Consider the following 13,101-nt stretch of genomic DNA (forward strand, 5'->3'; position numbering starts at 1 on the left):
GTCTCTCTCTTCTCTCGCATTCCTCTCTTTTTCTTTCTCTTTCTTTATTTTTCTCTCTCTCTTTTATTTAATTGTAATTTATAATAAAATATTATTATACACATTTTTTAAGGGTTCAAGGTTGGAGATGCCCTAATAAATTAATATTGCCTAAATCCACATTTTATAATATAAAAGTTTAGGTTTTGTTGACAATTATGAAGCCTTTTTGTTTTCCATAATAAGAACAATTAATAATAACTGTGGGCTTTTGGCCCATTACTGAATTTTAGTGGATGATGTTTACCCAATTTATTTATTTTTTTCAATCAAAATTGTCTTGCAGTCAGATTTTGTCGTTATTGAAATCGAAATTTAGGAAAATCTTGGTTCGTAATTCTAGGAGATACGAAAAAGTTGTTATATTATTCACTTAGTTACTATATCATACTCAATGCTGTTGAAATTACGCTTTAATGCGTAATAATTATTGAAGGAAAGATATTATGAATATTCGTATAGTTGTTAGGTAAAGTTCTTGGAATATTCTGTTTTTTGGTATATTGAAAACGCACGAGACAGAGAAGTCGCTAGTATAACTATCTAAGGCCAAGAAGAAGGCCCAAAACATTATTAGCTTTTAATGTCCGATTAATATAGCAATAACTTCCGTTCAAATTTTATTGAGAAGATCCGATTTGGAAGTCGGATTTTTTTTTTAAAACCGACCCGAGAGAGTATTTGTACTTCTCTTTTACTATAGTAGGGATTTTCTGTTAAAATTATTTATTTTGCTGTCATTAATTCTGTTTGGTTATAGGTTTAGGATTACATAAAATGTTATTTTTATTTTTAATTGTGTTTGGCTTTCAAGATAAATAATGCTTTCCTTTTAATAGTATAGATAGCTCATGTAAACAGCAAAATTGTTGATGATTGAACAACATAGAATCACCTGGCAATTTCTCAGGATGGGTATAACAGATGCCGTTTTCACCATCGATAGTACGGATGAACTCATCGATGAGAGGATGAAGCTTTCTTGCGTCGTCTTTTACCTTCCCCTCAAGATGTTCCAGTACCTCTTGATCCGTCGGATCAAATTTCACTCCGGCGGGCAGTCCCGGCAAGTCATGGATCCCGGCCTACATAAATTGGGTTTTTGATTACTCATGATCAACTAATAGATATCAATGATCAAACAGTTTCCAAATGTAGAAACTAGATGTAGCTAGCTAGGTATTGAGAGAAACAAGAACCTGTTCATGAAACTTGAAGTTATGGCCACAAGAAGGACAAGTTTTGTGGCTTGAGACCGGTAATGAGGCTCTGGGAGACTCAGCCGCAGTCGGGGAGGGAATGATTCTTTCAACGGTCTGAACATCGTTACGGTCATTGCACCAAGTCATGTTGTTTTAGGTATCCAAGGTTCCTCTTGTGCATATCTCTCTTTCTCCTCTTCTTTCACTGCTCACAACTTCGTCAAAATAAACAAAGGCATGAGAGAGGAAGAGAGGAAGAGAGGAGGGAAAAAGAGTTAAAGTTAGCTAAAGCATATGTATCCTAAGAAGAACTCTTTGAGGTTATCTTGAGAAGGAGGAAGGAATTGAATTCTTGTTCATCACTTTTTAAGTTGAGTTAATTGGCCTTTTTTGCACTTGATTTTAACTTTGTACTATCCATGAAAGAGAGAGAGAGAGAGAGAGAGAGAGAGAGAGAGAGAGAGAGAGAGAGAGAGAGAGAGAGAGATGAGGTAAGCCTAAAAAATTTATTATTTAAACCTCATTTTATATTGTGTACAAATGTACCATTACTCTACATAGTAAGAAATTATTATTTAGAGCTAGACTTAATTAGTTTTGTTTAATAAGTATATTTGTAGAAACATACATGCTAAGTAACAATGAGAGGAAGAGGTACACCTACAACTCAACTTGAAAGTGAAGTGTAATATATAATTGTGAAATTTCAATCTTTTGATTTACATGTAACATTGATCTTTTGCCAAAAAAAAACATGTAACATTGATAAATTATATATTGGAAATTTTCTTCTTCTTGTTTTTTTTACAAGTTTACAATGCATAGTTGTATCTTCTATAGTTAAAAGCATTAAATTAAAAACTTCAGATTCTTTCTGAAACTGCAATGTGATATTCTGAATAAACTAATGGATGATTAGAATTAAGAAAAAAATAAATAAAGGAGATTGCTTGGGTTTTAAGTTTGGTTTGGCTTCTACATCGCATGTATGGTGTGTGAGAGAGAAAGAGACAAAGACGACTGATCAAACATCTAAAATATATGAAAAACAAAATCTTGTGAGAGAATATATATGTATGATGTTGCCTTTTTTTTTCTTTTTGGGACAAACACATTCTTAATTAGGTTAATTAATTAGGTTTCTACCTTTGGTCGTATTTTGTATGTATTGATCTTTATATTCAATATATTAATTTGGTAATTTACTGATATTTAGGATCTAAAAATGAGTAATGAGATGGCGTGGTTTTGGAGGAAGGTGTTGTTGCTGGTTCGTGAGGGATCAGACGTGATAGGGTAGAACCAAAAAAAATAAGAAAGAGAAGTTAAGGTCCAATGTCACCCTAGCGTGTATATAAAGATATTATAAATCACATAAGCTTATACTTATAATTTACACATCTGTGTCTTACATAATTTTTCTTGTCTCAATGTCTCCATCAGTATTTACTGAAATCATATACTCTATACGAGTACTGACTGATATACGTAAGAAAACATTAATAAAAACATTGATATTATTTCCGATGGATATTGTACACCTCGAATATAGTTTTAAGTCGTGCAGAAGTATAGTTTTAGTAATTAGTTTCTCATTTTTTTCCCTTTTAAATTATTGGTTAGTTTTAACTTTTGTGAAATAAATCAATAATACTCTAGAGAATAAAGTTAAAAGCGATATATGCGTATAATTATTTATTTTTGAAATCTTACGTTTATTGTCAAAAATAGTTATGATCACGTCAAGATAACAACTCTCAAAATCGCAAGAAAAACATATCCTTGAAATACAAATTATAAGTAGCATGTCGAAAAATGAATTAACATTTAACACTTTGTGGCATGAATTTGTAAGTGAAGTTGAGATGGAATTGTTATATACCGAGGTTGATGAATAATATAAAAGTAAGAAGCTATTTTTTATATAGATAAAAAGAAAAAGAAAGTTTAAAAAGCTAGTCATTATTCTATTTCTTCACGTAGACTTTTCATGCATAACAAGGAACCTCAACCTTTATTTTTAAAACTTTTCTCTTTGTCGTCTGATTTTGTTTCTGGTCTCTCATGTGAATTGTAAACACATGTTATACTACCTTTTCTAATCAAACTAAACAAAATTTATGAACAAACCGGTTCTCTAAGACAGTGAATAGTATGCTGCAGCTAAAACCCACAATTGTAGAGTTCCTTAGATGTGAGGTGGGTGATGGTCGCTCTGCTTCTTTTTGGTATGACTCTTGGACAGAATTTGGTCAGCTTATATCTTACCTTGGAGAAGCTGGACCAAGATTACTCTGCATAAGGAAAGATGCAAAGGTTGTAGAAGCAACGAGAAGTGGTAATTGGGTTTTTCCGGCAGCTAGATCTGATAATTCCCAAGCTTTAATGGTGGCATTAGCAGACCACTCTCCACCAGAATCTAGCAAAGGCCGAGACGCTTTCCTGTGGCGCAATGCTTCAGGTAATTTCATCCCATCTTTCTCTTCAAAGGAAACTTGGGAGCAGTTGAGAATTCATTCACCTTTGGTTCCATGGGCTGATGTGATATGGTTTAAAGAGCATGTGCCACGTTTCTCCTTTGTTAGTTGGCTGGCTTTGATTGCTCGTTTACCCACAAGAGATAGACTACGAAGGTGGGGCATGAATACCCCTGCCTCCTGTGTTCTATGCTCTAATGGGGAAGAAAACCACAATCATCTCTTCTTTGAGTGCACCTTCTCCTCAAGCGTCTGGGGTTTTTTTGCAGCGAAGTTCATCTCCTTTCCTCCGGCCACCTTGTCAGCAGCGTCTTCATGGATCCTCCTCCACAATCTGCCGCAAAACACCAAACTCATCTCCATCCTCAAGCTCCTCCTTCAGACGGTGGTCTATCACCTTTGGAAAGAGAGAAACTCTCGATTATTCACCGGTGTTGCATCAACCGCTGCAGCTTTGCGGCTTATCATTGATCGTACAATGCGTAGTCGGCTTCTCTCCTTTCCAGGACCTAGCTTGCTTTCTTCTTCTCTCCTTGCTGTTTATTTTAGTCGTCTTAGTTATCCGTTGTAAAGTAATTCGTCTAGTCTGTCTCTTGTTCTCGTGCTAATGGGTTAGTTTTTGTATCTTTAGGTTGTAATAGCTTTGGCAATGAAATCTTCACATTAAAACCAAAAAAAAAAAAATTTATGAACAAAAAAGTTACACTTGTGTGTCTCTTCGGGAAATTTTTGTGGTTAGCTTGTTGTTTTCATGGGTGGATCGAAAGCGCCGCAAGGTGACATTCAAGAAAACCAGTAACAAAACCAATTATGACATTACTTGCATGTTCTTGGAAATTTAGCATATACAATTTATAATGGCACTATTAGATTACTTTAACTTACAAAAATATGTAATTCAAGAATTTCAACTAAAAAAATAAAAATAAAAAATTCAGGTCCCTGGAATGCAGGAATAACGATTTGTTGTTAAATCAATGTTGGTTACAAACATGAAACATTACATAAGTTTAAATATATAATAACCAAACTTAGTAATAAATAGCATATCCCTTTATACTAGGATTATCAAGAGCTATTACCTAATTAGAAAGCTCTATTTTTCTGTTTCTTGATATCTTACAATTCAACTTAGCTTAGCATCATAACATCAAATCGTTATTCCCGGCCCAATCCAAACTCGGCCCAGTATTATAATGCTCAAACGCTGTTTAAGTCTTCTGTGTAGTATGGAGACAGTTTCCCACCACTCTTTTTAGACGCGTTTGGACTGCTACTGGAAACAGTACCAGGTACTTCTTGAAGCATGATCACAACTTTTCTCATGGAAGGTCGGTTTAGAGGGAGAGGACTCATACAGAGAAGACCAATGTGTATGACTTTGCTAATCTCTTCTTTAAACCTGAGATCAAGTTTTGGATCTATAACAGATTCTAAACCGCATTGGTCAAGCGTAGAGCACACCCATTTCCCCAAATCTTTTTCTCCAAGTTCTTGATCTGTTGGTTGCTTCCCTGTAACCAATTCCAAAAGCACCACACCAAAGCTGTAGATATCGCTCTTTTCATTCACCCGAAGTGTGTATACATACTCTGCAAAATTTAAAACTCGGAATATAAGTTGGAATGTTAAAAGAATGCAGTTGAATTGTATCGTTTCATTCAGATGGATTTCTCTTGTAACTTTATGGTATTGTTTTGGTAAATACCTGGTGCAATGTAACCGCAAGAACCAGCGATCCCGGACATAGCTTCTGGCGTTTTGGAACCGCTCATCTGACCAATTTTTGCAATCCCAAAGTCGGCAATTTTGGCTCTGTATTTTCCATCAAGCAGTATATTACTCGACTTCACGTCGCGGTGCACAATCGGAGGAACGCAATCATGGTGCAAGTACGATAAACCCTCAGCAGCGTCCACAGCGATTCTTAACCGCTCTGGCCAACCCAACAACAGCCGGCCTTTGCGTTCATTGTGCAACACATCAGCTAAGCTCCCATTAGGCATATACTCGTACACCAACAACTTACAATCACCGGAGCTGCAACAACACCACAAACGCACGATACTCTTATGCCTAATCGTTCCTAGTGTTTCGACTTCCGCGGCAAAAAAGTCTCTGTTCAACGAATCGCTGTATTCATCTCCTCCTTTAACAGTTTTGTTAAGTTTCTTCACAGCTACTACTTCTCCACCGCGAAGCTCCACTTTGTAGACTTTACCGGAGGATCCAAACCCGATCACATTCCGTTCATCAAGACAATCAGCGATTTCGTGCTCACTGAAATGAAGCTTGTGAAAGGATCTCCATTTAGACGCTGCGAGTCTAGAGCTCTTTAAAGCTCTGAGCTTTCTACACTTAGCAACGAACATAACGACCCCAACAACGAAAACCAAACCCGCAAGTGTGAAAATCGATAAGAGAATCCAGACATAGCCAATGTTTTTAGACCGCGTGATCTTCTGACAAAGACCATCAAGATCAACGCATAAACCGGGATTTCCAATAAAGTCATGTGCGTATATTTTGTCCCTGTACAGAAAAGGAATGTTACCGGAGAGGCGATTATACGACAGATTGAGAACGTTTAGCTTCAGGTTCTGCAGTTCCACCGGAATCTCACCGGAAAATTGATTGTTGGAGAGATCGAGGTAGTTAAGAACAGGCAAGATTCCGACTTCTTTAGGGATCTCACCGGAGAGATGATTATTAGCCAAATTGAGCTCATTTAGATTCTTCCAACCACGAATCCCTCTAGGAATCTCGCCGGAGAGTTGATTCTTACTGAGATCAAGCCTACTCAATTGCTTCAACTTCACCAAGCTACCAGGAATTACACCATTGAAACCATTCTCCGCTCCGGAGAACTCGATCAGTCCCTTAAGCGATCCGATTTCGTCGGGTATGGAACCTAAAAATCGATTCTTTGAGATTCGTAGGTTTGATAAATTCTTCGCACCGATGATCGTCTTAGGAATAACTCCGGTGAATGAATTTTCTGAGAGTTCGAGCAGTGATAAGCGAGGCAATCCCCAGAACTCGTGAGGTATGTTACCGGAGAGCTTGTTGTTACTCAATCGGACCCGAGTCAAGCTCTTGCATTTTCCTAGACTTTGCGAGATTTCTCCTGTGAACGAATTGTCTATAAGAATTAGATACTCCAGTTTCCCTTCGCCGCAGAGATTCGCCGGTATTTCGCCGGAGAATTGATTGTATGATAGGTCCACGTACTGTAACGGAGAGTTTGCGCCGAGTTGACTCGGTAACGTTCCGGTGAGTTTGTTGTTGAATAGCTTGAGTTCGTACAAGTTTTTGGAGCGAGTTATGCTCTCCGGTAAGGGACCTTCAAGCATGTTTTCGAAGAGATTGAGTGATTCGAGGTTTAACAGATTCAATCCGTCGGGTATCTTACCTCTAAGCTCGTTCGTCGACGCGTCGAATCTTTTTAGCGTCGTCATGTTACCCATAGCTTCTGGTAACTCGCCTGAGAACGAGTTGTTGAATAGTTCGATTTGCTCGACGCTGTTCAGCTGTGTGATCCAACTTGGGATTGATCCAGTGAGTTTATTAAATGTCAAATCCAAGTTAACCAAACGAGTCAATTTAGATAGAGCTGAAGGTACCGGACCGACGAGGTTGCAGCCGGCGAGCCAGAGAACTTGAAGCTCTGTGAGGTTTCCGAGTTGACTTGGGATAAGACTCGGAGAAAACAAATTGTAAGCGAGTTTGAGTTCTTTGAGAGTCGAGACGTTGCCGAGCGTGGCGGGGATTGTACCGGAGAGTAAATTACCGGCGAGGTCTAAAGACTCGAGCTTTTGGAACTCTCCGAAGCTCGCCGGAATCGTGTCTGATAAGTTGTTACCGGAGATTTCGAGGAACTTGAGGTTCGGGAGATTGGAAGGAAGTGACTTTGGGATGGACCCGACCAAAAGATTCTCCGACAAATCGAGATATTCGAGATTACGACACGCCGTGAAGTCATCGCCGGAGAGAGAACCATTGATGGAGTTGTTAGCAAGAGAGAGAAAGGATAGAGAAGGAAGACGACAGAGGATGGAGGGGAAAGGACCGACGACCATGAAGCTTGAGAGATCGACGGAGACGACGGATGAGAAAGCGTCGCACTTGACGCCGTTCCATTGACACGGCGTGACGTCGTTATCGGACCATGAAGAAAGGGACTGAACCGGGTCTGATAAACTCAGTTTGGCTTGCCGGAGAATGGTGGCATCTTGGTTTAGAGATAGACTTAGATACGTGGAGGAGAGACATAGGAGGAGAATAAGACAATAAAGCATTTTTGTTATAAAAAAAAAAGTTATGGTTCTTTCATGCTTTGGATTTGTGAACAAAAACGATATTATGGATTGGTAATTATAAAGGGATATCTAGAAGCAAAAAGGGTAATGGTCACTGTGACAAGACATGGGTGAGACATGTTTTTGAACAATTCGGAGGCAAATACAATACAGTTCGATGATTTTTATATGAAATCGATTACAGAATAAAGTACTACATATACAAATCATCTCCAAAAACATATAAAGTGATAGAAAAAGAAACATTTGGATTCTAATAGTTACATAAATATACATAGTGTAATTTTTTATTTATAGGTAAATAAGAACATGTAAATTATTGTTCACTTCTTCAATTATTCGAAAAGAAAAACAATGGTCAATGGTCACTCTCTGAGTCAACTGTAATGCTACTTTGGTCAACATGATGGAGATACATGGGCCAAGAGATGCTGGATCTATGTTGACTTTTCTAGTTTGCATAGAGGCTTCTGGATTGGACTAATGTTATGAATACAAACTACACAACTAGTGATGGGATCTAATGTGGTTTTTGTGGAACGTATATCCTATGATTTTACTGTGTATCGATCTAAAAAAAAGTTGTTGAACCAAAAACCTAAAACATACATGATCTCCCAACCCTAGATTGAACAGATAATTTGATGTGATGGGCATACGTTTGTAAAGCCGAGTGTGTATACGTAGACAAGGTCAACTTTGGTTGGTCGGGAAAAAACATGATCCAACAGTAATTTTTTGTTAGATTACTTTCATTTCAATAAGAAAAGCAACAGTCACTTTGATTTTGAAAAAAAACTACGAGATTTAAGGGGGGAAAAGAGAGAAAATGATGGATCTTGTCTTTAGCTAATCTGTGATCGGATATCACGAGTTTTTGCGATGGTTACAACGCACTATGCAGTATGATGTAACTTCAAGTCCAATAATGTTTTGGTCTTCTAACGATAATTACCACCACTCTTCCTAGTTTGCATTCTCTTTACGTCTCCTCGAGTACGTTGCTTTTTTTTAATGGTTTGGACTTAGTTTTAGTAATAAATTTATAATAACGATATGCTTCAAAATCTTGTTATTTTAGTGTTCCAAAAGAAAATTGTTAGCTATACCCAAAAACCACGTAAAAAAAGGTTATACGTGATATAATTTCGTTTTATTAAATCCATGTTTAATATGGTTTGCATGTATACAGCATGTAAATTTTTTCAAATGAAACAGAGAATAGCAAAGTTTTCGTTTTTGAAGTTTTATTAACAAATACAATTTTGAGTTGCAGGTCCACTTACCAACTGATAACCTCTTTTAGCCGAAGAATAAATTCGTGCATAGACCAATCCAATACAATTCTTCATGGACCATACGTTAGACTTAGACACTAACTAGACTAGACAGATTATAATTAAGCCACGTCATTGAAGAGCACGAAACTTACATTATTTCGTATTTTTTGGGATCCTCCATAATCATCAATAATTTAGAACCACTGAATTAATTTTTCTATTTCAAGAATGGCAAAGTAATACCATTGTATTCTCTTATCTTCATGTAGTTTAATAGACTTATAGCATTGCTTGTGTAAATTATATGAAATCACCTGTAAATTTTTATCACAACAATATCATAGAAGTATATATATAATCTTCATAGTTGATACTAAGGAAACGGTAACAGAGTTTTTTTTAAAAGTTAAATCCTTTCTGTTACAAACCTCCTATTTCTTGTTTCGTTACTCAAATGGTTTTTACGTTTTGTTATTGCTAATCTTGACCTGCAACAGAAACATAAAAATGGAAGAACAGAATATCAACCTTGAAACCTTAACAACAACAACTCAACCGAAGCAGACACCAAAACAAAGAAAGAAAGAAATCGAAACCCATAAAATCTTGTACAATCCTTTCATATCAGAATAAGCACCAGAGAGACAAAAAGGAAAAGAAAAGAAGAGATACATAATCATTTGAAATTGCAGATATAAAAAAATTCAGTGATGGAAGAGACAAAGCAGTCATTGATAGCATCTTTGCCGGCGGCACCAAGAAAGCCGAAGTCGAAAGTAGAGAAATTTGCGAGGAAAACATTCAAAGGAACAACTCATTTGTCAAATCTACTTCCGACCGGTTCGGTGATGAGTTTTCAAATAATGTGTCCGGTCCTAACCCATCAGGGTCAGTGTCCGACCATCACCAGTCGCTGGCTCACCTGCTTCCTCGTCTTCGTATGCGCCATCTCTTGCTTCATCTTCTCCTTTACCGACTCTATCAGAGACCCAAACGGCAAGGTAATATACATTTCTCTATCACATTTTAGCTATTTTTATATTTACCATTCGTATGACATATCAAAACTCAATGTTGTAGATTAGGTACGGAATCGCGACATGGACCGGGCTATGTGTGATAGACGGATCAATAACTCTAACGGATGAGGAGAAGGCAAAGTATAAGCTACAGATTCTTGATTTCGTGCACGCAATCATGTCAATGCTCGTCTTCTTTGCAATCTCCATGTTTGATCAGAACGTAACCCGTTGTTTATTCCCTGTTCCTTCCGAGGAAACTAAGGAGGTCCTTACCAGTTTGCCTTTTATCATTGGTGTCTTTTGTGGTGGCTTCTTCCTCGCGTTCCCGACACGCCGTCATGGCATCGGATCCCCACTCACCAAAGAGTAACTTCATACTCTTACACAAAATGACGTAAAGTTTTAGTTATCTTCAAATTTTTGTTTCTGGATGACATGTAACGGAATCTTGAAAAGAACTATTCTTTAAAAAAGATTTGAAAGAACTATTCTGTAAAAAGAAGACTTGTTTAACAACACGAAATTAATGAAGAGGGGGAGAATTCCCTATAAATCGTATATTACCAAATGATCTTAATCTCCACACATCACAAGACAGAAGCTTTAATCATTATCACCCAAGAAGCTTCTTAAACCCAGCTTTCTGTTCCGCAGTTAATCTCGCTGGAAACTTGATATTGAACTTGATCCTCAAGTTCCCTTTCTTTGTCTGATCTTTCTGAAGTGGCATTCCCTCTTTAGGAACCACCTCTTCATACTCTGGATGGATCACGTTGGTGACCGGGATTGCAAGTGTACGGCCATCAAGGGTCGTTATGTTTGTGGTGTAGCCTGTCAAGGCATCAGCTAGTGAGATCTTCTGTGTGACAATCAGATCGTTACCCTCTCGAGTGAACACTGGATGGGGTTTCTCGTCAATGATGAATACTAGATCCGCTGGAATCACACCCGGATGCTCATTGCCTTTCTCTGGGAATGTGATCTTTGTGCCTTTCTTCCACCCGGGTTTCACTCCAATTGTTAGAATCTCTTCCACTTGCATTGCCTTTCTGCATTTAGCAGAAGAAAAAAGATAAGATAGATATTAGATACTGTCAATACAACAACTAAGGCCAGCTCAAATCAAACAGGTAATAAAGCAGGGGAAGTTTATATTCAGCATTGATCAATACCTTCAAAATGATACTGGAATATAATGCATAATGTTACAGAAACTAAAGCTTGAAACAAAAGTTTCATATGTCTTCATACTTGGGAGGTTGTCTTTCAAATCCATGCCTTATGTTAACTAGTAGATAAGTCCAATACAAAAACTTTCTAAGTGTGATCGGATTGGTAGCTGAGTTTGATCACTTACCCGCTGACATCTACAATCTCCCTGGAGATCTTCATCTTCTTGGTGGTTCCTTTGTAGAGATCTTCAAGGCTACAAGGCAACTTGTTCTCGATAGGAGCCACTTTCCTAGCTGGAGCGTGATGATGATGATGGTGATGATGATGCATTGGTCCTCCTCCACCTCCTCCATCACCAAACGAGGCATACACATCATCACCAAACATGCGGCTAGAGAACCTCGGCCCTCCGCTGCCACCACCTCCACCACCAAAGGGGGTCGAGAACCCGAAAAACTCAGCGAATATATCATCCGGGCTTCTCGGGTTGAATCTGAAAGATGAAGGTCCATCTCCTGTTGAGAAGTAGGAAGCTCCACCAGCAGCATTGGGAGGTGGCACGTTCCCTTTTAACCCTTCCTCACCGTACTGATCGTACACCGCTCTCTTCTGAGGATCGCTAAGAACCTACAAGAAGTCACATCCAAAACAACATCAGCCACACATAAAAAACCTGAATCAGTGTAAACAATCTTAGTGAAATTGAGTAATAGATAAGCATAGGAAACACAAACTACAACTTTTGGGATCCTATTGGCTAATTCGATTCCTACTATAGGACAGTGACCTCACATAATCTAGTTAGCCCAAAAATAAAGCAAGTATCTTTTAGTTTCATACTATGACTCGTAAACACGAAATCTGGAAAACCCAAACGAGCTAACACAACACCAAATCGTAAAATCTGACTAATTTGAATCTCAAATCGAAAATTAGAAACAAGTTCGTGACCGCCGACAGAATCACAGGAGGAGGAAAAAAAAAACTCTTTTAAGTACAAATAAAAATCAAAACTTTGAGGACGATTTCAATAAAGCAAATCATAATTTTAAATAGAGAGGCAGTGGTGAGGAATCAAACACGAAAAACATACATCGTAGGCTTCAGAGATCTGCTTGAACTTAGCCTCAGCGTCTTTTTTGTTGTTAGGGTTCTTGTCGGGATGCCATTTCATAGCGAGTTTTCTATAAGCTTTCTTAAGGTCATCGTCGCTGGCGCTTCTATCAACCTGTAGAACCTTGTAATAATCAACTCCCATCTCACCTTCTTCTTCTTCTTCTTCTCTCTTTCGCTTCTTCACTTTTCCTGAATCCGATTAATCAGCAAAGGTCTTTGATTGATTGATTTTTTTTTATGTGTTCCTTCTTCTTCGTCGTCTCTAGTCTCTTCGTCTTCGGCTTTCGATGGTTCTTAGTAGAAAATCTCGTGGAAGGTTCGAGAAAACACGATCTCTCCGTTGACGGGGAGGTGACGGTGTTTTTAATCACAGCTTTGCCCTCTTTTGGCTCTTGCCTTCTCCATTTTTTCCCTTTAATTATCGTTGAAGTTTTTAGATTCTCCATTTATGTAAGATAAAAATAAAAATTAAT

The 13,101-nt window shown here is 37.9% G+C and overlaps 5 protein-coding genes across 6 annotated transcripts in view; 2 read left to right on the forward strand and 3 right to left on the reverse strand.

Annotated features, from left to right (window-relative positions):
- LOC17877768 (NAC domain-containing protein 73) overlaps positions 1–1,562 on the reverse strand; it is a 3,451-nt gene extending 1,889 nt beyond the window's left edge. The window contains exons 1-2 of the mRNA XM_006282919.2: positions 1,239–1,562; positions 935–1,124 (exon numbers count right to left, since the gene is read on the reverse strand). Of these exons, the coding sequence (XP_006282981.2) occupies positions 935–1,124; positions 1,239–1,388 (340 nt within the window). The 5' untranslated portion in view covers positions 1,389–1,562. The remainder of the gene's footprint in view (positions 1–934; positions 1,125–1,238) is intronic.
- A 1,833-nt stretch (positions 1,563–3,395) lies between these two features.
- On the forward strand, positions 3,396–4,335 carry LOC111829244. Its single transcript, XM_023777923.1, has one exon. It carries the CDS (start codon positions 3,396–3,398, stop codon positions 4,287–4,289), a length of 894 nt encoding a protein of 297 aa, XP_023633691.1. The 3' UTR covers positions 4,290–4,335.
- A 316-nt stretch (positions 4,336–4,651) lies between these two features.
- Positions 4,652–8,127, reverse strand: LOC17880533 (receptor-like protein kinase 5). Its single transcript, XM_006283007.2, has 2 exons — positions 5,427–8,127; positions 4,652–5,310 (listed from the first exon to the last, which is right to left on the reverse strand). Exons 1-2 carry the CDS (start codon positions 8,014–8,016, stop codon positions 4,919–4,921), a joined length of 2,982 nt encoding a protein of 993 aa, XP_006283069.1. The 5' UTR covers positions 8,017–8,127; the 3' UTR covers positions 4,652–4,918.
- Positions 8,128–9,864: 1,737 nt separating this feature from the next.
- On the forward strand, positions 9,865–10,744 carry LOC17880082 (protein DMP7). 2 transcript variants are annotated; one of them, XM_023777927.1, is made up of 3 exons: positions 9,865–10,104; positions 10,205–10,318; positions 10,403–10,744. In XM_023777927.1, the coding sequence occupies exons 1-3, from the start codon at positions 10,028–10,030 to the stop codon at positions 10,707–10,709; spliced, it is 498 nt and encodes a 165-aa protein (XP_023633695.1). In that variant the 5' UTR covers positions 9,865–10,027; the 3' UTR covers positions 10,710–10,744. The 2 variants fall into 2 exon arrangements, with proteins under 2 accessions (XP_023633695.1, XP_023633694.1); XM_023777926.1 differs by having other exon boundaries at positions 9,865–10,318; positions 10,398–10,744.
- A 41-nt stretch (positions 10,745–10,785) lies between these two features.
- On the reverse strand, positions 10,786–13,051 carry LOC17877467 (dnaJ homolog subfamily B member 1). Its single transcript, XM_006283979.2, has 3 exons — positions 12,606–13,051; positions 11,697–12,139; positions 10,786–11,388 (listed from the first exon to the last, which is right to left on the reverse strand). Exons 1-3 carry the CDS (start codon positions 12,768–12,770, stop codon positions 10,953–10,955), a joined length of 1,044 nt encoding a protein of 347 aa, XP_006284041.1. The 5' UTR covers positions 12,771–13,051; the 3' UTR covers positions 10,786–10,952.
- Between the last annotated feature and the right edge of the window lie 50 nt (positions 13,052–13,101).

Source organism: Capsella rubella, unplaced genomic scaffold (assembly GCF_000375325.1).
Source record: "Capsella rubella cultivar Monte Gargano unplaced genomic scaffold, Caprub1_0 scaffold_7, whole genome shotgun sequence".
NCBI classification, from domain to species: domain Eukaryota; kingdom Viridiplantae; phylum Streptophyta; class Magnoliopsida; order Brassicales; family Brassicaceae; genus Capsella; species Capsella rubella.